Source organism: Musa acuminata, chromosome BXJ3-6 (genome assembly GCF_036884655.1).
Source record: "Musa acuminata AAA Group cultivar baxijiao chromosome BXJ3-6, Cavendish_Baxijiao_AAA, whole genome shotgun sequence".
Lineage (NCBI taxonomy): Eukaryota > Viridiplantae > Streptophyta > Magnoliopsida > Zingiberales > Musaceae > Musa > Musa acuminata.
The window spans coordinates 34,223,495-34,248,414 of NC_088354.1; the positions used below are offsets into that span (position 1 = coordinate 34,223,495).

Below are 24,920 nucleotides of genomic sequence, written 5' to 3' on the forward strand. Positions count from 1 at the left end.
CCTTATAAATACCCTCGCATTCTGAACGGGGAAAAAGAGACAAACACACAGAAATACTTCTTCAACTGAAACCCCCTTCACATCATCTGACTTGATCGTCGGAGGGGTCGGGTTGAGCACCCCGACCCGACCTTTGTGCAGGTGCGAAGTCGAAGATCCCCGCCGGACGTGCAGGCGAGGAGTTCCTGCCCGGAGGAAAAGACGACCCCGTTCCGATCGGACACCGCACCCGACCATCTCGACGGGCTCGAGGAACGCCCCAAGGAGATCCCCCGTCGTCCGGACCTGAACCGAGCCGTGTCGACCCGAGGCCACGGCTCAAGGCTATTTCCCACGACACAATGTGTTTGGATGGGGTCTCGAAGATGCTCCTTCTTCTGATCCCCAAACCAATCGGGTCATTGTTAACCCCACAGCTCCGCCGGCTTTTTCATCTAATCGTATCCATCAAGATTTGGGCAGTCATCCTCGTAAATTTTATAGGTATGATCCAAGTCAGTATTGTGTTGCCGTTATCTCGCCAGTTATGCGTTGTTTTGTCAACGCAAACGCCAAGGAGGACAAAATGTTGGTCTTCCCAAGCTTCAATCCTCCACCTTTTTTTGGTTCGCATCATTATAGTTGGTGAGCTGCTGCTAATGTCGGGTGGGGTAGTTCTAAGGACCATCGTACGCTGCTACCACATGCAGCGGTGGCCTGGAATCCAACCCTCCAGCTTCGTATGCTTCACTGTTCATCCTCACTCGTTTGATCGAAGAGCATAGGGTTATTCGTCACATCCTTTGACGGAATTCACACGGCATGGGTTCCGTAGCCCACAATTAACACAGGTTTAGTCGGATATCAGTCGAGAATGGAAGCCCTACAAGCACATGCCTCCACGTTCACCGTCTCCAGCTGCATGATGAGCTGCAACCATGGCAGAGGGAGTGCAGTGTCCTCGTCATGAACAAGAAGTCCCCGTGGGGACACTACTCGATTTGGCCCTCCGGCCAGCACTGACTCCCTTCGTTTAAGCAGGTGATCTAAACTTGGCAGTAAGTGGAAAAGTAGAGGAAGCCACAATCGTCGCACCTCTCAAGTCTCTCTAATCACACAGCAATGAGTACAGATTAAGGTTTATGTCTATCACGGAGAGGAGAGCGCAACCTCTCGCGAGCAGAGCTTCTTGGAGACCTCTTTTCTCGACGTAAGATGCTTCCTTCCCTTGTACTCTGTTTGTACGTACGTCCTTTACGGTCTGCTGTGATTTATTATTGCTCACGGAGATCTCCCCTGCTCTCATGCTTTTAGTTGGGGCGTAGGAAGGGAGCGGTCTACTCGAGCCGGCCGGCTGGCCGAATCGAGACGATTGCCGGAGGGTTTGGGTCAACACGTACTCTCACCTTGCAAAAGCCGATGCGCGCGTGAGAGAGAGAGAGCGTCGGACTCCCAACTTTCCAATAAAGGAGAAGGAACAGCGGCACGAGGAGATCCTCTGCAGATCGATCGCTTTCTCTCTCTCTCTCCCTCTCTCTTCAAGGACACTTTTGAGACAGCCTCGACCGCAAGGCACGGCTCAGTCCGCGAGCCACCATTACGCTGTTTGACGTGGAACAGCGAAGGCGGTATTCACCGCAATCACGACCATCGATCGTCCTCATCTCGTCCGCTGCTCGGTGTTCCCAGAAAGTACACAGCAGTGGATCCATTTGCTTGGGGAACCCCAGCTCATTGCCACTGCTGCTCCCTCTCTGAATCTCTCCTTTTAATGCCTTGTTTCTCCTCTCCTCTCCCCCACAAAACCCCAGCCTGGACAGATAACATCATAGGAGGTGAACTGGCTCAAGGGTTTGAGGAATCAGTGCTGAGAAGCTCATTCGATAGGTGAGTTGACTTGTTGGTTTCTTTTTCCCTTTGTTTTCATCGATCTTTTCTCTGAATAGAACATGTTTTTGTAGTGTCTTTCTATAATTTCAGCATAAAAATATGAACTTCTTTTCAATTTTTCTGAGATGAAGAGTGACACAGTTCTGCATTTTGAACACAGTACCGTCGTAGATGCCTAGAAAGGATGACCTTTAGAACTTTGTCTAGCATCTAGACGAAGTAGATAAAGTTGTCTAGTTTTATTTGCATTTATTCCTTCACATCTCCAATGTCTTCATCATTAATCTTCTCTCATCTGGGTGAGCATATTCCCCTGTCATTCCAAAAATTTCTTGCAGTAGGCAACCTTCTCTGAGAAGACCCAAAGCAATAGGCCACGAGGCATGCGTTGATGGTTCATCATTCTTCTTTTGAGATGCTCAAAGCTGTCTCCCAGTCTCATATGTGATCAATGGAGAAGCCATTCAGTTGTTCCCAACCCATTTCATTAGTTAGAAATGGAATATGGGATGTGATCAAGTTAGATCTATTACAGAGTACAAACAGTTCCTGCTACATTGTCATTTTGGTGGGTAGCTTTCATGGCTGATGATCACCAGCTCCGGAAGCTGTCTAAATCTCTTTGGCAATTGCATAACCAATACTCACCTTGCCAATTCTTGTTGTTGTTGCTCCAAAACCAAATCTTGTCGTTCTTGGCAGCTGGGAGTCGAGTCGACATTGTTGAAAGGAAGAAGTGGGAGTCCTTTCATCTTTGAGCTTCAGACCGATGTCGTGGTCAAGGTAATCTTTGTCTCAGTAGGTTTTTTTGGTTTGAACTACTGATCCCTCAAATGTCTTGGGGCTTTTGTTTCACCAGAGGGTCAGATTTGCATCAGCAGCAGTCCCCGCGAGCCCCTCTTCACCTTAAGACTAGTGTTATCTCTGAAGCCAACAGCCTTCACCGGATGGTTGTCGACCGCAGCCCGAAGCTCGAGGATGGACGGTCCCCTCGAAGTCCCCTCCATGAGGTATCTTCTATAATTGTCACTCCCAATTCTGCGGCATTTTCTTCTTTCTGACAATAATTTCTCCAACAGAAGAAGCGAAGCACCAGGGTGGCAGATTTGGAGACCAAGTTGAGCAAAGCTCAGGAAGAGCTCAAGAAGCTCAGAGACCAGTTGGGCTCTGCTGAAGTTGCCAAGGTTGATGCCGAACAAGCTCTCGAGAAGGCAAAGAAACAGGTTTTTTCTGTGAACCGGAACTCTGAATTAGACAAACAGAAACCTCTTCCTCAGGAGTCGGAACCGGCATCAGAGCCTAAGCCACAACCAGCTCCCAAGTCTGAAGTGGAGGATGTCAGCTCTCCTACCGCTTCTGATGTTTCCACACTAGCAGTGCCAATGGAACCACTTGGTCAGGTTAAACACGAGGAGGAGGCAGAGAAGGAGAAGGACGAACAGAATATGGAGATAATCATGAAGAAGGATGATGATAACAACATTGGGGGAGGAGTGGTGGAGAGAAATGAATTAGTAGATCTTCCTGAGAGCCCAGAAGAGGTCAAGCTCAAGTATATGATACTGGAGAAAGAGAAGGAAGTGGAGTTTCTGCTGGAAGAGAACATGAGTTTTAAGAGAAGAGCAGAGGAAGAAGCCGAGAACCTTGCCGCGGGTGCACGAGCCAAGGAAGAGGAGCTGAAGGCAAAGATAAGCTCAATGGAGGAGGAACTGAAGGAGAGCAGGGCAAGAGCAGCACAACTGATGGAGCAATTGGCTGCAGCCGAGGGAGCAAAAGCGACGCTCGAAGTGGAGATGAAGAGGCTAAGGGTGCAAACTGGGCAGTGGCGCAAGGCAGCAGAGGCAGCAACCGCGCTGGTGGCTGCTGGAGACAGAGCTGCCACGGAGATGGGAGGGAAGAGAGTCGCGGAACGGTGTCGGTCGATGGACGGTCATCACGGCGGATTTGACGGATGGCATTTGCCGCTGGTGGGAGGCGAATCGGAGGAGGATGGGGTGGTCGGAGGGAGGAGGAAATCCGCAGGAATTTGGATGTTTGGAGACCTGTGGAAGAAGAGAATGCAGCAGAGGTGAGCAGAACCAGTATCCGGGGGGGAATAACTGGAGCTCCTTGTTAGTTAGTTGCTCCTTTGGAGTCCTGTTTTGTTTTCTTTGGTTTGGTGGTTCTCCTGTTCTATCTTGCTGCTAATGTTACTGAGCTTAGTAACATACTGTGAAGGTGTTGTTACATCTGAAAACTATATATATATATATATATATATATATATATATATATATATATATATATATATATATATATATATATATATGTGTGTGTGTGTGTGTTGGTTCATATATATATATATATATATATATATATATATATATATATATATATATATATATATATATATGATTTTGCTATTGAAATAAGAAATATCTACAGGATTGATTGGTCCGATCACACGTGTACATATCGTTCCACTCTCTTCTCCAGAATCTTCCCGCCCTTTCTGGTGACCGAAAACTCTGGAAATTAGGAGGAAGCCGTCCTCGCTGGCCCACGTTATTAGCTCACCATCTCACCGGCCCCCAAATCTCCGATTGCATACCTGCGCGGAGAAGCCGAAGCGAGCAAGCGATTGTGACGAAAGCGTGTCGGAGTAGAAGCTGTCCAAGAAAGAGAAGCGGAGGGCGATGGCGGAGGAGCAGCAGCTGAGGCTGGACTTGGATGAGCTGAGGCACCTCGAGAGCATCGCCAAGAGGCCCCGTGTCCTATCCCTCCTTTCCTCCGAGATCCGTGACCTGGACGCCAAGGTATCCTCACTTGCTCTTCCCCGTTCCATCCGTCGTCCGTTCCTTTCCGATTATTCCACTTTTGGTGTGGTTTCTTAGCACACCATTCCGATGTTGCATACTCGAATAGGGTTCTGTAGGTCTATGACTCAGTTGTCTTGGTCGATTGGTTGTTGGCAGTTGTCGACGGTGACTGCTGTGACTGCAGCGGCACGGCAGGCTGCAGTCGCTGCGGAAAAGGTACCCGTTAATGTTGATGCTGTGAACAGAAGCTATGTCACTCTTGGATCGTTTAGTTGGGATCAAGACAACGATAAAATTAAGGTAGGTCCGTCTTTTGTTGTTTCAATTCAGCAAACTCGACCTTTATTTTTTTGATTCGGTTTATTTCTTCCTTCCTCACATATTCTAATTTGGTTTAATTTTGCTATTACTGATCACACTGATAATTTGATTTCTGTTTTGCGTGTGCTTTCCTGCACGTAGATTGAGGATTCAGAATGCGTACATTGTATTTGATATTTTTACTCATCGAATTACCGTACAGACTGTTTGATGTTTGTCATGGTGTGTTCGGTGTATTCAGAAATTGTGAATCAAATAGATCCATTTCATACCATCGTAAGATGATGTATTATGGAGAATGGGGTGAGTTGAAAGTTTGAAGTAATATTGAAATTGGATGGATTTTCAACCATGAATTCTGGGTGATTATCTGTACCCTATGTCCATGTGAAAGCTTTCTACCTTGGTAGGACGACTGACATGGTGTGACATCCACTTCAAAAGCATATGACATCATGCAAAATGCAGTACATGTGGTTCATGACGTGCTTAGCATGGGCCTTGCTCACTGTTGTTGCCTAAATTAGATTGTCTTTGATAATTGACATAAAAGATTTATTGGTTATAAAGAGCTTTCATAATCACAGACATAGGAAGATGAAAGTATGAAACTCTTCTTCTAAAATCTAAGTTTGTAGGATGATTGACATTGGATGCTTAAAAATACGAGCAACTTTGTCCAGGAGTCTGATAAGATGAACCATGAAAAATGTGATTGTGCATTCTCATTATTCCCTATCCTTACCTCATGAATTTCAGGCAAGCCATGTAGCAGAACTAAAATTGTGAAGGCCCCAGCCCTACGAGAGCTTTCATGAGGGCAGTTTGCACCTGATGTCAGCCTCTTATGTAGATAGATTTCTTAATACATCCAGTACAGATTTGAATAGAAAAGGATTGTTGAAGGTTATAAGAATTGAAGAAAAAAAAAAAACTGTAAACCTGAATGGTTGTGCCTGCATTAATGGAAACTTTTGACATCTGTAAACTTCAAGGTCAAGATTATCGTGATGCAGATAACAGCTAATTAGCTTTCATAGAAAATAACCGCCTGTAACATCTCCTGCAAAAACGTTTTTTGTTTGATTCCATGTGTTGTGGGTGATGATTTTTTTTGTATTAGAAGATGGTATACTTTAGTGTTTGGTCTGATGAGTTCTAGAGCTAATGTCTAAAAGGTATAGGGACTTGGTCAACACATTGAGACCTTGTTTTTCTTCTTATTATGATTTTAGATTATTTAATTTACTAGCTGCTGCTATTGGTGTTGTGGAAACACCTCTCTGCTTGTAAGGGTATGATTGTATAAACCTCATACCTCATGTTGGTAGGAGGCTCGGACATTATGCTTCCCGTTTATTTTTTTTATCCTGTTATTGGTGTTCCGAATTTCAGTGACAGAACTTTCTACATGTTAGCATGCAAGTCGGATGTCAGCCTCTTATGTAGATTGATTTCTTAGTACATCAAGTACAGATTTGAATACAAAAGGATTGTTGAAGGTTGTAAGAAGTAAAGAAAAAGAAACTGTAAACCTGAATGGTTGTGCCTGCATTAATGGAAACTTTTGGCATCTGTAAACTTCAAGGTCAAGATTATTGTGATACTGATAACAGCTAATTAGCTTTCATAGGAAGTAGCCGCCTGTAATATCTCCTGCAAAAAAAGTTTTTTGTTTGATTCCATGTGTTGTGGGTGATAATTATTTGTGTAATAGTAGATGGTTTACTCCAGTGTTTGGTCTGATGAGTTCTAGAGCTAATGTAAAAAAGGTATAGGGACTTGGTCAACACATTGAGACCTTGTTTTTCTTCTTATTATGATTTTGGATTATTTAATTTACTAGCAGCTGCTATTGGTGTTGTGTAAACACCTCTCTGCTTGTAAGGGTATGATTATATAAACCTCATACCTCATGTTGGTAGGAGGCTCGGACATTATGCTTCCCTTATATTGTTTAATCTTGTTATTAGTGTCCCGAATTTCGACGACAGAACTTTCTACATGTTAACATGCAAACTGGATTACATTGACCACTGATTTATTTTCCCATCTTTCATTTCACTTCATATTCCTATTTTCGAGTCTAATTCTTTGTTTGACTACTCTAAAAGTGCGAAGATTTATACTTTTGCTTCAGATTTATATATCTATTGAAGATGCAGAGCAAGAGAAGGTGGATACAGTTTTTAAGCCAATGTCTGTTGACATCAAATTCCATGACATCCATGGCAAGAATTATCGATTTGCCATTCCAAAATTGAACAAGGAGATATTGCCTGAGAAGTGTAAGCTAGTGGTCAAGCCCAATAAAGTCATAGTTACACTTGTTAAAGCTTCCAAGGGAAACTGGTTAGACCTGCACCTTAAGGAAGACAAGGTACTTAATTCTGATAATTTATTAGATATTCGCATGGTAAACTTAATTCATTTTGTTTTATTTTACTGGGGAAAATAAGCATTCATTTATAATATATTGTCATTTGAACTTCCCATTACATGCATTACTACATTTATTTGCCATGAGTCATCTAGCATGCATGAAATAGTCATCATGCATTTTCTTATTTTGTAACTTACAGTCTAATAACCTTTTTCAAGGTGTGTTGAATCATTACTCTTTGTGGATGTTTCTTTTAGTCAGAAAAATGTATTTTTAAGTCCGTTGTTAAGATTTAGGAACAGATATAGAGTTGTTTAAGTCTGTTTTAAGATTTAGGAGCTCTAGCACCTAATTTGATTGGATCTGAGATTTATGGCCTATTTTCTGGAATATGGTTGGTTCTGATGGGAATTAATTCCTTTTCCATCACTTCTTGTATGTTTGTTGAGCTTAATTGTGATATTACTATGATTTGACTATTGCACTAGTCACCTCTGTTTGCAAAAATTATGCCATTAGATCTCCTCTCGCTTCTCTTTTTACACTGTTGGTCTTCTCACTTTGCAACCAAAATTTCTGAACGAAATAGGAGGTCAGCTTGCATCATGCAGACTGAATGTTTGTTCTCGAGGACATATATTTCCATGGCAGCCTTGTTCGGTTTAACCAGTTTTATATGTGTGCCATAGGTCTCTATAAAGCATCTAGCTAGGTGCCTAACTCACACAAATAAGATGATTGACTTCTTTATGCATGTAGGTTTATGTGCTTGCATATGGGCAATTTGTGTTTTCCCTTGGGTGTGTGTGGGAAATTCACTTAGGTGCATAGCCACCTCCACAAGTTTATGGTGTTGGTCTGTATTGGTTACTGTGCTTATTGAACTGTTTATGTTTTCTCCTTGGAACATCACATGCTTATAAAAAAGAAAGTGAAATTCATGACAACATTTCTGGTTAAATTCTAAGAAAACAATGTAGCTCCTGTTCAGAACGCTATTTTACTTTGTTTTTCACATTAATCCTGCACCTCACCATTATCTTTTCTTTTGTGTGTGTGGATGTTGCTGACAATGCAATCTTAATAGCATCAGAATTTTCTTTCTAAAGTGACCTTGGGACTTGACATAGGAATTCGAGCACTGATCTTCTTTTCCTTTTAATTTTTTTTGTTCCCTAACAATGATATTTTCCTAGTCAAACAAAAGTCATTTTCAAGGCCGGCCTCTAAACCTTCTGATATACCTATTACAAACTCGGCTGGGCTAAATTTACTTGATGATTTGCAGCTAAAGTCGAACCTGGACAAAGATAAAGACCCAATGGCAGGAATCATGGATTTGATGAAGGTGAGTTCTTCATTCACTCTTAACGACCGTCACCTCTTTGGTCAAGTTTAGTTGTGTAGGTTTGCATTTTAATTTTGCTACTTTGGTCTCTTTGCAGAACATGTACGAGGAAGGTGATGATGAGATGAAACGAACATTAGCCAAAGCTTGGTCTGATGCAAGATCTGGGAAAACAGCTGACCCACTGAAAAATTGCCCATGAAAAATCCTGATCTCTGTAATCACTGCTGTGGTTCTTTTGAGCGTCTGCTCTTATCGCCAGCATGGGCTGAACTGTTCTTGAACTTTGCCGTGGTTATCCTTGCTACTGTCGCACCTTAGTTGGCCTTGCATGTGTTTATATTTGCAGTATTCGATGCTCCTTCCACGTTCGATGCCTGGGAGCTATAACTTGTTGGTAATTAAAGTGTTTTTGGTGCTTCCTGAGTGAGAGAGCATCTTTTATTTCTGATTGAACTGTGGATTCTCAAGTTCCAACGTTAAGAGACGAGTCTTCTGCGGATCCATTTCCAACCATATCAAAATTGCACGGTGCTTTAATAGTTCCATTGCACCAATTGAATCACGATCTACATGTCCGTCAGCCTGCATTAATCTGTCTACGGACAATGAGGTCAATGTTCTTTTCTTATGTTTTTTTCTTGGCGAGAAATCAATTCTAAGCCTTTTATTATGTATGATTCGGAAGCAATCTACTGTGCCTCATTATACTAAAAATTCTTTTTGGAAAATCAAACTAAAAAAGGAAAAGAATCCAGAGAATCTAAACTTTTTCCGCCGTTGGGAGTGCGATACTTGTGTCAAACATTCAGTCCCGAGCAACGATGGGGACAACGATGGGGACGACGACGACGAAGTCAAACCTCAAGACCAGTCAAAACCCTGAGGGGTTCCAATCACAAGCCTCGTCCTCGCACTCGGTACGATTTCAAACAACTGCAAAAGTTTTGGGAGGAACAGATGGCAATCGGTTATCGATCCCAACTCGCGCGCGCCCACTGACTTCGCTGTCTTTGACTCTCCGCAGCCACGAAGCAAGCTGGCGAAGAAGATATGGCAGTGTGTGTGTATGTGATGTCTCGGTCGTCGTTTCCTGCCGCACCGTGGCTGTCGCCATCACAGGCAGAACGGTCGACATGGGCGTGACACCGAGTTACATTCTTCCCTCGGGAAGTTTGCTGCGCCGTGGCGGTCGCTTTCGGAGACAGAAACGTGAGCATGGGTGTCGGATTGAGCTCATTGGTTCTTCCCTTGGAAGGTTGAGGGCAGCACAAGAAAGCTTCCTGCTCTCTTTGTTCTCGAGAAGTCAAAAAGGTTTGCGTCGTGGGGGAGCTTGCTGTGTCTTCCGTCCATAATGATCTCAAGAGCTTTCAATTGCATTCCGAGGTTGACACATGCGTTTGGGTTCAGTAGCCTCTCTTAGCTCAACACCAAACGTCATGAAAAGGAGGTACTTCGGCATGACAAGCTACTTTGTCTCCAATAATTGTCACCTGTCGGCGCCAAGTTATTTAATTTGGCTTCTCTACCGTTAACATAACGAGCCATATGGTCATTATTTTGGGTTAATCATGATTTCATACACGCAATCCAATTAATGTTTATTGGACATACTACATGTCCGATGAATACTTTGTTAGACATGCCACATCAACAGAATATCTAAAGAACATATACGCTAATTACAAAATAAGAAAGATGTGTAGAAAATAGTTTACTTTAATATGTTTTCATTCATAAATCACAAAACAATTGTGGACTTTTTATGCTCGTATGCTAATTTGGTCGTCCAACATGTTTTATTGGACACGCTCTTGACATAAAATTTGGCATGAAGTAATATTCGGGATACAAGATATATGCCCCTTTAAGAAATTTTTTTTATATTTCAAGTTCATCGTACTTGATAAGGATAAATCTTGACACCCTCCAGCTTCCCGTGCCACATAGGCAACATCTAAACGAAAGTCTGGAATCATCTACTTCCTACGAACGCCAACAGAAGGTCATATCGCCAACCTTGACTTCCTGAAGTGAGCTCACAGGATCCGCTCCTCAATGATCTCGCAGCTAAGAAAATAAACTTGGCTCCGCATTAATGATCGATGTCATGACTCGGCTTTATTAACCTTCTCTTCCAAACGAACGATGAGGGGACTACGCCTTGCCTAACCCAAAGAAGCAAGAAAGCCTGACCGAAGGTGTCATGCTAATAGTTCCCAAATGTTGCTCCCGGGAGTACATGTCGACAAGCCACTCGCATTAAATGTTTTGGCTATATAAGGTAATAGGGGTCTCAATGGAGGCCTGTCTACTCCACCCAATGCCCAAGTATAAAAGTCATGCTCCTGGCCAAGCTGGGGTGAGCAGGCAAAAGAGACTCTTTACTTACTTAATTACACTACTAATATTGTTGTCTTTCTCCTTCTCTATTTTTCTGACTTAAAGCATCAGGGGAGTCGAGTCGGGACACTCCTAGCGTAAGATTGTTATGCAGGGTCATCGACGTAGCCCGGAGGCATAGCTAGAAGACTACTCAACAGAGGGGATCACCTAACTCCCGAACTAAACTTCACTCCTAGCGAACCGCCTCTCAACTTTCTTCGTCCTATCTATAACATTTGATAGAAAATCAACCGGGTTGACTCACCGGTAGATGGTCTATGTGTATTAACAATACTTAATAATATAAAAAAATAAATTAGATCGAAATAATTTTGACAATCTAACTAATGATCGAATTTGGCCATATAAAAAAATAACTAACGTGGATGCTACATGTAGTTTGTAGCATCCACTTCCACCTCAATGCGAAAGAGAATTACAAGGTTATAATACATAATAATAACTTTCCTCACGTTAGTTAGAATAGGAAAATCTAACATATTCATATTCATATTCATACTGATAAGGCGAGAACTCACCCCCAATTGCAGCTCACTATGTCACTGTCAACTCAGATGACATGATGGGGCTCGGATGATATAGCGATTACCCAATGGTAACAATTTACCTAAAAGAAAATATTATATGATATTCCCTTCTGCTACATAGGCTCACTAAGTTACTGTTACCAATAGCTCTACTTTTCACTTTGGTCCTAAGTGTCGAGACGGAGTGGGGCACCCCACTTACATTGGTCTTATTACAGGTTAGCCCATTAGCAAACACATGAAGCGCTTTCTTAATCCTTTTTAGACTTGTGCACACATGACTCAAGATCGAGTCGGATTGACTCAAGAGTCATCGATAATCACTCCATCATTTTGGCACTAGAAAATAAGTAACATATTGCAAGAGCACTATATCACAGACATTCTCAATGAACACTTGAGTATGAGTGTTTCGCTACCGACCATAACACATTATATATATATATATATATATATATATATATATATATATATATATATATATATATATATATATATATATATATATATATATATATATAACATATTATATATGTATAGAAAATACTCTAATAATAATAATCAAAAGATATTATACAGTGTATCGCACGTGTAATCACTCACGTGATTAGTTTGTAGGGCACATATAACTAGTATTTAGTATTTATCAAGTCACTAAGGTGATTTGAGATAGAACCTATCATCTCATAATGATAAAAATTATAAGAAAATCTAGGAGTGACATCATATACACAGTGGAAGAATAGAAAATAAAAATCTCAAATTTTTCAAAAAGGTGTTCATTGTTGTACAAAGATTGGTGCACAAAAACTCATGAAACCTAAATCCACATGTGAGATAGTTGTGTTTTATGTAGGGAGATCTTATATCCCTGAATGCCTGCAAATCTGTAGGAGAGGATGAAGGAGGTCAAGCGCCCTCCTCTCTAACGGTGATCTATATAGCAAGGCTGCGATGATACTCCTCAAATCACTATCCGAATCTCCACATTTACTATTTGAGGAGGAGAATGAGAGAGGAGAATAGGATGTGGTAACTAAGAAGTCTCTAGGTTTATGAGTTTTTGGTTCCCTCCTATTTATAGAGGTCCCTTGTCTACTTAACCCTAATGGATCTTATCTTATTGGGTATTTGATCTTCATCTAACTACCTTAGTCTCTTAGATTAGTGGATCTCTATCTAATAATCTCTTATTAGCTATTATTGTATCTCGTCCATAGGATCCAATAATTTATGGGCTTATTAGATATCCAATAAAACATGGGCTCCGATGGATATCTTATATCCGAACCTTTACTCGTTGCAACGCCTACCATATGTGTGTGACCCTTTAAGCTTAATATCAAGCTAGCCGTGAGTCATACCTATCAGAACTCCTTTTGAGCCATTTACAATGAACGTACTAGGCTACTACGCTGCAGCCCCCAAATAATACAGGGGAAATCCAATTCTTTGGACATATTTATCCTTAGTTACTATGTACCTATAGTCTCTTATCCATCTAATATCCCAGAGATCATATACTGGGTATTGTACTATCAAACTCATATGGTTTCTGTTCGAGTCTCGCTCTAATTGGATTATTCCGAAAAACTCTTTCTCTCTCAATCCGAATGATCATAATTAGGGATTTGTCTGAGCAAGAATACATGAGATATTTCTCTTATGATACCGAGAGTGGATGATCCTTTATCGATACTCAATAGTTCTCGTAAGATTGATTGTCACTCCCGATGACCAGCTATCCTAAATCTGAAATTTCTAAACTCATAAGTTTGATATCAAATAATAGAGTACTTATACAGAACATCCTTGGTGTCAAAGTCTAAAGACTGATTGAGGAGTACAATCACTCATACTATCACTCATATTATTATAATCTAAATACTATTGACTTGAGAGTCGGTATAGTCTCGTTCGTCCTAAAGACGCAAGCTCGTCCTAGAAGGCATCCTAGCACTCTCAGATATTGATGGGGTGGGGCGAATCGACTAGCACGATCCTAAGGTGCTACTTGTTCGCTCGAGGTGGTTGGAGCTTCCTCAGGATTCTAGAGTTGAACCAAGGTGTGCCTTGGCTTCACTGAGGTTCTTTCATAAGAGGTCAGCATCGAGAGAGTTCTTGACTCGACCTCTCCGTTGGTAAAGTCAGTAGCGGGAATGAGAATATTATTAATTTTTTCTCATCCCCCTTTTAGGTTTTGAGGGTCAATTTTTATACCTGGACGATCTGGCAAGAGACTGATGGCTCCTACCTTAATCTGTGGTCCTTCAAGGGCTCATTTCTATCGATGGATGGTTGGTTCGTTTCCTTGTTTGTTTGGGCTGGCGTCTGTATGCTTCCTACGGTCGGACATGCGACCTTTCCCGAAATCGTGGTTGACTAGGGTGAAAGATCACTTTCTCGCTGCTGGGCCGCACGGCAGGGGAGGTACGTGAGCTCTTTTGCCCTAATTACTGTTGTGGTGAAAGTGAATCCCTGAGTGAGTCAGCCACCGTTCACGTCTCTTTATTCCCTATCATATACTTGCGTGGGACGGGGACTAAGTTTTCGTCCCTGAAAACCACCACCATGCCATTTGCCATGTTCCAACGTGTTGCACGCATGAGTTGTGGTACGTCGGACACTGCAACAACGCATGCAGACCATGGTACGTGCCACACTATATAGTGAGAATGCAGGAGATGTGATGAAGTTTTAGGTAGTGGTTCCATGTCCCTCCCTGTGCATGCTCATGGTAAAAATACGAGGAACACTGCATGCAACTCCAACCGTGCATGTGGAAGCAAGTGCTGCATGCACCGATGCCTTGCCAAAGTCTGGACTACTATAAATGTAACAAATTGTATTAATGAAGCCATAGTCACAGTTGGTCTTCTGTAATTGTTGTTGCAGAAATAGCCACTTGTCTGCAAATTGGCAGGACTAATTGGCCATGGAGAGAAAGAAAACAAAATTGCCATGTAGATCTGAGCAAATAATTAGTTCATTTATATATATATTTCCCATATGATTTTGATCTTATCCAATTCGATGAAGCACTCTGCAATCATTGCATCTCCCAACTCAATTATGTTTTGGAATGTCAACTTGCTGTCTGACTATTATATCGAAAATAATCGACCATGAAAACGATGGACGACCAGTCATTTCGCAATAGGAACAAATATTAGGCTCTTTTATGTATCTTCTACCGAGGAATTTCATGATGTTTTCGAAGCTACAAGTGCATTGAAATGAACGAACCCTAACGGGTTGAAATGTTCATCTAGTTATAAAAAAGATATTGCTCGAATAATGATCAAGTTATTAGATCATTTGCAAGTAATCTACAAGTCTAATCACATCATAATACTTCTCTCTTTCTTCCCGGGTCATGTCCGTTATTATTCATATCATTCGTGGGATGTGCATTTTGTCCACAGAACCTTCATCATCTCCAGGATTATGGCAGGTGGAGACAAATGTTCGACGCAATATGATCAGAGTCATGCATGCACAGTAGCTTCTTCTTCCTTCTTCGCCATGAGTCCAATACTCTTTCGAGTGTCATAAAGCAAGGTGGTATTGGAAGAGGATGGATGGAGCTTTGTAGCCTAACCATCAATATGGCAAGTTAAGAGGGTTTCAATCAGTACTTGCATGTGCCAGGGGTGTACACTGTGTTGACTCCATTGACAAACAAATAGACCACCACAACTTGAGGTAGTAGCCAATGGTCTAAAGGAGGTCCTCATCTGAGTTCTTCATGAAGATCCAAAACTTCGACACACACATAAATGTCTTGTTATCCATCTTTGAACCCTAACCACCACCATATTTATTGATCTGTCTGGTGTAAGCATGGCCAGTTGCTCCCAGCCAGCCTGCTTCTGCAACTCGTCCCCCGGAGGAGAAACCATGCCTTCTTCCTGTACGACTATAGATAGGCTGCTTCATGGCAAGACAACCAGCTTTTATGACACTAATTTGACTGGCCTGATAAACAGAGAGATGTATCTCTCTCTCTCTCTCTCTCTCTCTCTCTCTCGAGAGAGAGAGAGAGAGAGAGAGAGAGAGTAAATAATACAATGTGTTAGAATTATTAAAAGAAGGATGTGGACACTTAGGTTTGAGAAGGACCTCTCTGAGGATTTAGTAGTAAAAGGGTTGGATTTGTACATGAGAAAAAGGCTTTTCCTAAGGAGGAGGAGAAGGGAGGAAGAGGAGGAAAAGAAAGAAACAAGGAGAACATATTTGTTGCTAAATTTGGCGAGAAAAGAGCAAAGCCATGTACCCGCGCCTGCCTTTTGACCGACCCAAAAGCTGAGCGCAGGAAAGCTAGCACAGCACGGCACGGCAGCACCAGCGAAGCATCAATGGCCTCCTCCTACTTCTCGAACTGGCCGAGCCTGTCGTCGCTCAGCCTTGATTTATAGGAAGCCTTCTTGTACTCGCCCCATGTGAACTCCCTGTACTTGCTCTGCTCCCCTTCCCCCATCAGCTGTGGCAATGGTGCAATCCTCTCTGCGGGAGATGGCCCAAAGAAGTAGATCATCGACACCCTCGACTTCAAACCGTTGGCCAACACCCTGTGCCTCACGCTCCTGAACCTCCCATTCGTCAGAACCTGCGTACCAGCCATCACATACACAGTCTTATAGCCGAGGGCTACAGGGAAGAAGAACATAGAATGATCGATAAGATGGATGGGTTAGATTCTTGCCTGGAGAGCGTCGCCGACGTTGATGAAGAAGGATTCTTGGTCTGGTGGGACTGCCACCCAGCTCCCATCCTTCAGCGATATCTGCAGGCCGGTGCTACTGTTCGATCTTAAGACGGAGATGATCTGCGGGTCTGTGTGCTCCCCGAAACCAGTCAAGCTGCAGTTGAGCTTCTCCAGAATAGGGCATTTTGGGTAGTGATTCAGCCTAAATATTCCATCACTCTGTTCACCCATCACCAACCTGCTAAAAGCATCTCTTGGTTCGATCTTTAGCCCTTCGGCCATCAGCCTTAGCAGGTCAGAGGCCAACTTCCTCATAGCTAGTAAGTACTCCTTCAAAGCAGAGCTGCAGCGTCGTCCACAAAACAAAGCAACAAACTAAGAAGAAAGCAGTGGTTGGCAACTTAGCAGTGCTTATTACTCTTGCTGTTCTTACCGAAAGGAACACGCCGAGGGTTCCTCGAGGAAGGACATTGATGTATAAGACAAGGGCGCCGAGGTGATGGCAAAGAGGAGGTACTCGACCCACCCGACATCACCATTAGGACCAATTGTCTTATTCCCATAACCGAAAGGATTGGGAGGACCGGACTTCTCCTTGTCTAGCTGAGGCAAGGCGAAGAACTTGATGGCCTCCGCCTCCAACCTCTGCGCGAGCTCTACGGGGACCCCATGGTTGACGACCTTAAAGAAACCCAACTCTTCGCAGGCCCCGACGAGAGCTTCCGCGGATCCAGGCATCGATAGGTCGACGACGGGGATGTCGGAGACGTTAGACCCGTGTTTCGGAGACCTAATGAGAGGTATCTGATCAAGTGCTTCGTCGGCTAAGACCACCATGGCTGTAGAAGAACAGAGTAAGGACAGAGGAAGGTGTTTGTGTTGGAACGCTGGGGAAGGATTTGCATGAGTGAGGAGTGGTTTCCTAGGCCTTATATAGGCAAACCATACATACCAGTGACAAAAGAAGATTATATCTTGTAGATTATACTGCATTAAAGTCATTCTAAAAACTTGCTCATCCTAATCTTAATCTTTGTTTTGACCAAAATGAATGGTCGAAACGAAAAGTAGAAATATTTGGAAGAAATGTCTTATTTATTGCACCATCAACGCTCTCAAATCCTCGTATATCATCAGACTAATATTTTAAGTATACTCATAAATAAATTCAAATTGAATGATTTTAAGGATTCAAGTGGACTTAGAATATAGACGAAAATACACTGAAATCCATAGTCATTCAAGGTTTGATGGTGAAGAAAGATTCGGCATGTTGAAAACTATGGTAACGACATCTTAGAATAGGAGTAAATAAAATGCTAACGCAGTAGGAAAGATTAGGTGTTGAATGAATCAAATGTCTCTTCTCGAAGATGCAGTGCGGTAGTCAAAAGCATATCGGATAACATGGAGTCATCCGCTGGCAGTCAACTCACCAAATATTCACGTGTGTAGAGATGCCGATCCGTAAAGAAAGGAATGTTTTCTTGTTTATGGTTACGTAATCGATTCAGATTAATTGCATTCACAGTCCACACCATCAATGCACAAAGAAATGCCGCAACCTTCGAAGCATCCGAAGTCAATACAGCTTTCTGCCATGAAGTGCCCGTCACTGTCCTCCGTGACTCTCAGAGTGAGTCATAGTTTGACCTTCTTTTACGTAGGGATAAGTAGTCGTCGCAAACAACCGCGCACACACAACAAGTTCCTTATGCTGTCATTCTCCATGGAATTGCACTGATCACGGAGTGTAGTAATGGGATGGAGGGATTCCTACCTTGCTTACACTCCTCGTCTTCTCGAGCCTTTATTAATGCGGTCCTTGGATCTTCCATGGACCTCAGAAGTCAACATCCCGAGCTCGGCGTGAATGGCTTGGGGTCAAAAGGAGAGGTGGTCTTCCTTCTTGTTTGACCGGGAATCTCCGCGACACCCATAAGGAAAAACTACATGCTCCGAGTTGGTCGGGATTGCTTTGACCAAGGAATGCAATCGGCTTATTACTCGTTACCCATCCTATCCACGTGTTGTGCACGTATTGAGTGTGCTATAGGTTAAAAAGGAGTAATATGTAATAGCTGAGATCTCCGATTGCAAATGTGTAATCACATATTAGTAATAGTATACTAATTAAGCATTTATGAATATGCTCATGTCGCCTTCCACATTCGATTTGGATTAAAATAAGATATTATCATCATCCTCATTTCTGGATAAAGTACGATTAATAAGATGTTAGAGTCTTCCTTATTTAAAGTTCAATGTTTTCGCTAATTTACAAACATAACTCATTCTAATAAGTAGGTTTGGTCGCAAAAATAATGTATAATTATATTTTCATGCTAGCATAGCACCAATGTGGGTATAGAAGTAAATCTTTAACTTCCAATCATATGTTTATTTGGTGTAAATGAGAGTAATATTATTTATTTAGACCCTTATGGTCAATACTATTTGTTTCGATACAATTTAGTAGTTTGATATGGCTATTAAAAGTCCAACATAACCTAAAATGAAACTTCTATTCTCACTTCTAATAATATTTTTGTAATCAAATCCCTTTATTTAAGCATATTTTTATTTTCTTTCTTATTAATAAAATTTAGAAAATATTCAATATTTCAAGTTGATTGGGTCCTAATATTATTTTAATATTCTTATTAATAAAATTTAGAAACTAGATATAAAATGAATAGCATATTTTTTTATTTTCAAAAGATTGTTACTTTCTATATTAACCGCTCTTTCTGTCTACTAGAATTTACGAAAACCTCATTCATCTTATTTCAGTCTTGAGTGCCATTCAACTATTATTGAATGAATGTCAAGGATACTTAACATTTATTTTTAGATAAAAATCTAAGAAATCAATATTAAAGGATATCCTTATTGTATAAGATTTATTAGATATTTTTCTTGAATATCTACTTAGATTATCACTTAACATGAAGATTAAATTTATATTGATATTCTATCTAGTACTTTATTTATTTTTAAATCTCCTTAGGTACTAATTGAATTGAAAAAGTAAAAAAAGCATATTTATGAGTTTTTATACAAGGGTTTTATTCAACTCAGTATATCATCTTATGGTACATCTATCCTATTTGTGAAAATAAAGAATGGATCCATACGATTATGCATTGATTATAAGCAGCTCAACCAAGTGATAATAAATAATAAATATCTTCTTCCTTCAATAGATAATCTATTTGATCAATTTTAAGATACTCAGGTATATTCGAAGATTAATTTGGGGGTTACTTATCATTAATTAAAAAAAAAAGATAAATAGAAAACTATTATTAGAATAAGATATGATTATTATAAATTCTTAGTAATACCTTTCAAACTCACTAATATACTAGTTATCTTTATGGATCTCTATAGGAGGAGGCCTATAAATCAAGATTTAATATCTATCCTAGAACTACTAAGATATATTAGGATTTACATCAAAGCTACTAGTAGTGTGGAGGCATAACAAAATTTATCTCTAAATATTTGGTTTGCAAGCAAAGGCGAAACATTAAGTATTAGTGAAAAGATTATAAAAGATTTCAATTTAAGTTGGAACGTATTATTATGGATTTTGTGGTAGGACTACCTAAGACTATAAAATGATATGATAAAATTTATATAGTAATAAACAAACTCATTAAATTTATTCACTTCCTTCCTATTAACAATAGGTATCTCTTGAATAAATTAACAAATTTATACATTAAAAAGATTATTCAATACCATAGGGTATCAGTTAGTATTATCTCTAATAGAGATAATACTATTTTAGAAAATACTAGATCAAATGTTCACCTTTAACTTTTAAAAAAATCTATAAAATAATATTTTATCCTATGGTCAATTTAAGAGAGTAATATAAACTCTTGAATACTTGTTAAGAGCTCGTGCCTTAGGCTTTAGTAAAAGTTATGATATACATTTATACCTAATTAAGTTTGCTTACAATAATAACTAAAACTCTAGTATACATATGTTTACATTTCAAGCTATTTATAGGAGAAAGTGTAGGTACCTATGTATTAAGATGAGGTGGGAGAACATAAACTTTGAGGCCTTAGTTAATTCAAATAGATACTGATAATGCTTGAACTATACATTAGAGATTATTAACGGTCCAAAATTATCCAAAAAAAGTTATGCAAATCAAATAAAGTTTAAAGTTGGTGATCATTATTTTTTTAAGGTATCACCAACCAAAGAAATCATGAGGTTTGGTTAAAGGAGGAAGTTAACCCCTAGGTTCATTTGGTTGAGATTTTAAAGAAGATTAGACATGTGGTATATAGATTGACATTATTGTTGGCTTTAGCTAGTATCCATGATATAATTCATATTTCTATACTTTGAAGATATATCAAATATCCATCCTATGTCATTTTGAAATAACAACTAATCTAAATTTTGAAAGAAAATAGCATGTTTAGAAGAATAAAGATACACCCTTGATAAAGATTCATTATTAGCACCATTCCGACCGAGAGATAATATATTAGGCCTAGTAAGCAAGTTACGCCCTAGGCTCCAACCAGTAAGCTAACTCAGTCCAACCCAACATGGCAAGTAGTGTATAGTGCACATAACTAGAGTTATAGGTTGACCTAGCCTAATATAGTACATGCATAGTTATTTGTACATGACCAATACATAGGTTGACCTAACTGAATCTAGTTATATATAGTCTAACTCATTATCCTTACTTTGTTTAATTTGGGCTCACTAATTTAGATTGATTCTATTCCAAACCAATTTGACTTATTCAAGATTATTTAACCTAAATTAAACCTAATATAATCTAAATTATATCAATCTTAGTTAGCTCTAGACTAATTAAATGAGAATTAGAGATTAGTTCAATCACGTTCTAATTAAATCGAGTTCAATTAGACCAATTAAACTGATGTTAAAGTCAAATGAGTAATTGATATTATTTGATATTACTGATATTAAAAAATAAATTGAGATGTTTCAATATATTATTTTATTTTAATATAGACATGATTATGAGATGATTTTATTTTTTTACCGGGAGAAAGTAGGGTGATTTTCTTTATGAATTAACGGGTTATCAAATATAATAATTAGATGATTCCTTCATTCACTATTGAGAAAAATGTATCCCCATTTTGGTAAGTAAGGGATACTACTCTATTTATTATTGAGAGTACAATATGAATTTGTATTCATATGTTGTTGAGAGAATACAAACTCATCTAATAGGATAAACATATTTATCTATTATTTGGAGAGTGTTTATCTTGGTATTTGATATATGTTAATAAAATAATTAACTTTTGAACATGTATTTACACACATTAATGGAATATTTGATATATTTGTTTTACTTTTGATTAAATTTTAGTGAAGAGTAGACGTTTCTCTATTATTAGAGGGAGTTAATTGGGTTTTTTAAAGTTATTTCTAAATAAAGTCTATAACTACTTTTGACTTGTATTTTGATAAATAAATAAATAATAATAGATATTTATAATTTATATTATATTAATAGAAATAATATTTATTTGTTTGGCTTTTAATGTAAATATGGAAGATGTGACAATTTTCATAACACAATACAATACAATAGAATAACCATTCTATTAACATAAGGAGCATCATTAAGTCCAAATTTATTCCAGTAGATCAATTTAGCGTTTATAGATCGACTTATGTCTCCTATCATTTTGATGAAGATGATGAATGCGCACTAGATTTCAATTTACTTCGCAAGATTCCTGCAATCACTAATGACGTAAAGGCTGTAGTGAGCTGTACTTTCTAAAGCAAAGGAAATGCGCATCACTAATAATGTAAAGGTTGTAGTGCAGCTGTACATTCTCAAGCACAGGAAATGTGGCTGTGTTGACTTGCAAATGGCGATGCTGAAGAGAGGTAGACAGCACACGTATTCATGAGGAGAACCAAGTGGCGAGTTAAACCCTTTGGATAGGGACCGTGCAGGATGTGGATCTTGTGGCGAACAATATTGGCCGACGCAGTTCATGTGGTCGGATGAAGAGTCTGTGAAGATAGACACCGGAGTGCAATCCAGCATTCCTTTGATGGAGGGACCATTGACAGTATCATCTATCAAGAACATAAGTAGGATGTGAAGAGCTACTCATCCTGGGCTTCACAATACGCAGCACTTGTAAGCTACAGGAACTTATCAAGTCAGATTCACCTACAAGATGAACTCAAGTACGAAATATAGTTACTTGTGAAACACTGAAAACATGTCTTTGTGTGTATTTAGGATTCATCATTGACCCAATATGTGAATGAATCTTATTTTAAGGATATGAATCTTATTTTCTAATATGTCTTGATCCTCAAGACATATTAGAAAATACATCGCATTAGCAAAATGTGGTCAATATGGATAGTATATATATAAAAAGAAAGCAGGAATTTTTTTATTTAAATTGCGTTTTTAAATTAAAATTGTTGCTTGGACTAAGTCCAGTGTAACCTATTGGGCTTTCAACATCAGCCCATTCTCCAACATGAGGACTTTGTACTTGGAATTATGTAAATTTATCAGTATCAATTAACTGCATATTCGGATTTTTCATCACCCATACACTGTATTTTTCAGAAACAAAATAGTTTTGCAAACTTGAAGCATATTAATTGAAACGGGATCAAATAATTCCTACACAAAGCAGCACAACAGACATGTAGTAGTATAGCCGCACAAGAACATAACGGGCACACAGAATCGGTGTAATCCATGTGGAACGAGCCATGAGAGGATGGCCCTCAGAGAGTCAAGGCCGCGAGCAGAGAAGCCATGGTGGTGAGAACCAGCACACAGAGACCAGGTACCGCCGCGGTCGATCCGCTCTCCATGGTCGGCGCTGGCGCTGGAGCTTCCTGCGCATGAACGACTGCGATCGATACTAGTAGCAGAAGAAGCAGAGGTACCTTCATCATCAATGCTTCCATTTCTCTCTGATACACCAGTGCCAGAGAGAGAGAGAGAGAGAGAGAGAGAGAGAGAGAGAGAGAGAGCGCTTGGGTTGTTGTGAATGTGAGAGAGCTTGGGAGGCATATATAGATAGAGAAAGGATGGGAGAGGACGAGACAGAGCCGTTGGGAAGGGGGAAGGGGGAAGGGGCGAAAACTTTCGAACGACGGCGCGAGAGTGGGACCCTCTTTTGAGTGGAGTAGCCGTTAAAACTAGCACGCGTGGCGCGTCGTGAATGGTCGTACGAGAGGGGGATCAAATGACAGCTGAACGAACCGTTGTAGAAACGTACGGTTGTAGCTTTAGGTGGAGGGGGCCAAAGTTAAATATGAGACCGGAAATTAGGTGGGCGGAGATTACCTCTCAGGCTGAAACAGGAAACACAGTTTCTCTCATGTGTGGGGAGGACCCACGTAGCAAAGTTTCGTGACATCGCCTCCTATTGGTTGCCAGCGTTGGGCTCCTGTATTCGCATATCAGCATTACAACATTCTGTAGTGTGGTGTCCGCATGGAGAAACCTATGATCAATTAGCAACACCAAAAAATCACATCATTAAGGTGAATAAGTCAAGTGAGATCCTGTACAACTGAGCTTTCAATTAGAAGCTTCGAATTCCAACCTCGATAGCCTTCAACCATGATCTTCAAATACTAGTGAGAAGATCCCGACTCAAGTCGTGCCATTTCATCGGTGCTGCAACCTTGGTGTGGCGAAATTACACAGATCCCTGCACGAGATCATCAAGACTCGAACTTGTTAATAGACCACACGATAAAAGAAGTCCAACGCCCACCCACTATAGGCCCACCTCGATCCCTCGAGCCCATGTCGAGTTCGCCCCACCTCGACCCTCCCGGAAGAAGAAACGGAAGCTGTGGCGATCGCGACACGTCCAGGACTCGAAGCTGCTTGGTGAATACTTTTTCTTTTTCTTCCCCTTGCTCGTCGTGTTCGTGCTTGAATGATGGGGAAATCTTTAGCTCCTCATAATTCGTTCTTGTTGCTGAATCGCTGTAGCTGTTACGCCTTCTCGATGATCTTGGTGGGAAGAATCTGAATCGCTACAAGTTAGTCGTTCTGAAACCTGCCATCTCTCGTTACCCATCGATATGTTCTTGTTGAACCCTAGGAATATAGAGTTAGGTTTGGCTATTGTGAACTAAACGTCGTTGTGCTTTCTCCGTTTCATGTTTGATTGCTTAACATTTTGCTGTAGGATAAAGGCAATCAAATAATGGTAAGTCGAGGAACTCGAATTGAGTAAGAGATATGTGATGCATATTAATTGCTTGGAATACTTTTTTCTTACCAACTATCTATAAATGAGAATTTGTTAGCTGATCATTGAGTCGTTTTCTCCTGTAATCGATCCGGAGTTTCTCCACGTCTTGGACGCTTGATTTTCATTTTTCTTTGTCTCTTTGCTTATTCAAGATATCATTTAGCGAAAACGACAAACATCAAAGAGTAAGAAAATAATTAACTGAGCGTCGGGCAAATTATATTCATAATTCATCTGTAGGTGCACACTACAAGTCGATTTAAGCTGGAGTACTGAAAAGG

At 40.3% G+C, this 24,920-nt stretch overlaps 3 protein-coding genes and 1 long non-coding RNA gene across 5 annotated transcripts; 3 read left to right on the forward strand and 1 right to left on the reverse strand.

Annotated features, from left to right (window-relative positions):
• Positions 1-1,299: 1,299 nt before the first annotated feature.
• On the forward strand, positions 1,300-4,051 carry LOC135580881 (interactor of constitutive active ROPs 1-like). 2 transcript variants are annotated; one of them, XM_065155626.1, is made up of 4 exons: positions 1,300-1,866; positions 2,208-2,652; positions 2,729-2,879; positions 2,949-4,051. In XM_065155626.1, exons 2-4 carry the CDS (start codon positions 2,639-2,641, stop codon positions 3,939-3,941), a joined length of 1,158 nt encoding a protein of 385 aa, XP_065011698.1. In that variant the 5' UTR covers positions 1,300-1,866; positions 2,208-2,638; the 3' UTR covers positions 3,942-4,051. The 2 variants fall into 2 exon arrangements, with proteins under 2 accessions (XP_065011698.1, XP_065011700.1); XM_065155628.1 differs by having other exon boundaries at positions 2,572-2,652.
• Positions 4,052-4,335: 284 nt separating this feature from the next.
• LOC103989178 (uncharacterized) lies at positions 4,336-9,167 on the forward strand. The gene is made up of 5 exons (XM_009407968.3): positions 4,336-4,664; positions 4,824-4,967; positions 7,129-7,368; positions 8,660-8,719; positions 8,817-9,167. Exons 1-5 carry the CDS (start codon positions 4,545-4,547, stop codon positions 8,919-8,921), a joined length of 669 nt encoding a protein of 222 aa, XP_009406243.2. The 5' UTR covers positions 4,336-4,544; the 3' UTR covers positions 8,922-9,167.
• Positions 9,168-15,590: 6,423 nt separating this feature from the next.
• LOC135639871 (gibberellin 2-beta-dioxygenase 3-like) lies at positions 15,591-17,244 on the reverse strand. The gene is made up of 3 exons (XM_065153853.1): positions 16,794-17,244; positions 16,358-16,703; positions 15,591-16,261 (listed from the first exon to the last, which is right to left on the reverse strand). The coding sequence occupies exons 1-3, from the start codon at positions 17,195-17,197 to the stop codon at positions 16,022-16,024; spliced, it is 990 nt and encodes a 329-aa protein (XP_065009925.1). The 5' UTR covers positions 17,198-17,244; the 3' UTR covers positions 15,591-16,021.
• A 6,910-nt stretch (positions 17,245-24,154) lies between these two features.
• LOC135641073 (uncharacterized) lies at positions 24,155-24,708 on the forward strand. Its single transcript, XR_010497563.1, has 2 exons — positions 24,155-24,269; positions 24,375-24,708. It is a non-coding gene; the product is annotated as an uncharacterized LOC135641073 (long non-coding RNA).
• Positions 24,709-24,920: the final 212 nt, after the last annotated feature.

Coding starts and splice junctions, on each gene's coding strand:
- LOC135580881 (XM_065155626.1), top strand. Junction 2,880..2,948: donor CTCGAAGTCCCCTCCATGAG/GTATCTTCTATA, acceptor TTTCTCCAACAG/AAGAAGCGAAGCACCAGGGT.
- LOC103989178 (XM_009407968.3), top strand. CDS start 4,545: ATGGCGGAGGAGCAGCAGCTGAGGCTGGACTTGGATGAGCTGAGGCAC. Junction 4,968..7,128: donor AAGACAACGATAAAATTAAG/GTAGGTCCGTCT, acceptor CTTTTGCTTCAG/ATTTATATATCTATTGAAGA. Junction 8,720..8,816: donor GAATCATGGATTTGATGAAG/GTGAGTTCTTCA, acceptor GTCTCTTTGCAG/AACATGTACGAGGAAGGTGA.
- LOC135639871 (XM_065153853.1), bottom strand. CDS start 17,197: ATGGTGGTCTTAGCCGACGAAGCACTTGATCAGATACCTCTCATTAGG. Junction 16,704..16,793: donor CCCTCGGCGTGTTCCTTTCG/GTAAGAACAGCA, acceptor ACGACGCTGCAG/CTCTGCTTTGAAGGAGTACT. Junction 16,262..16,357: donor ACGTCGGCGACGCTCTCCAG/GCAAGAATCTAA, acceptor GCTGGTACGCAG/GTTCTGACGAATGGGAGGTT.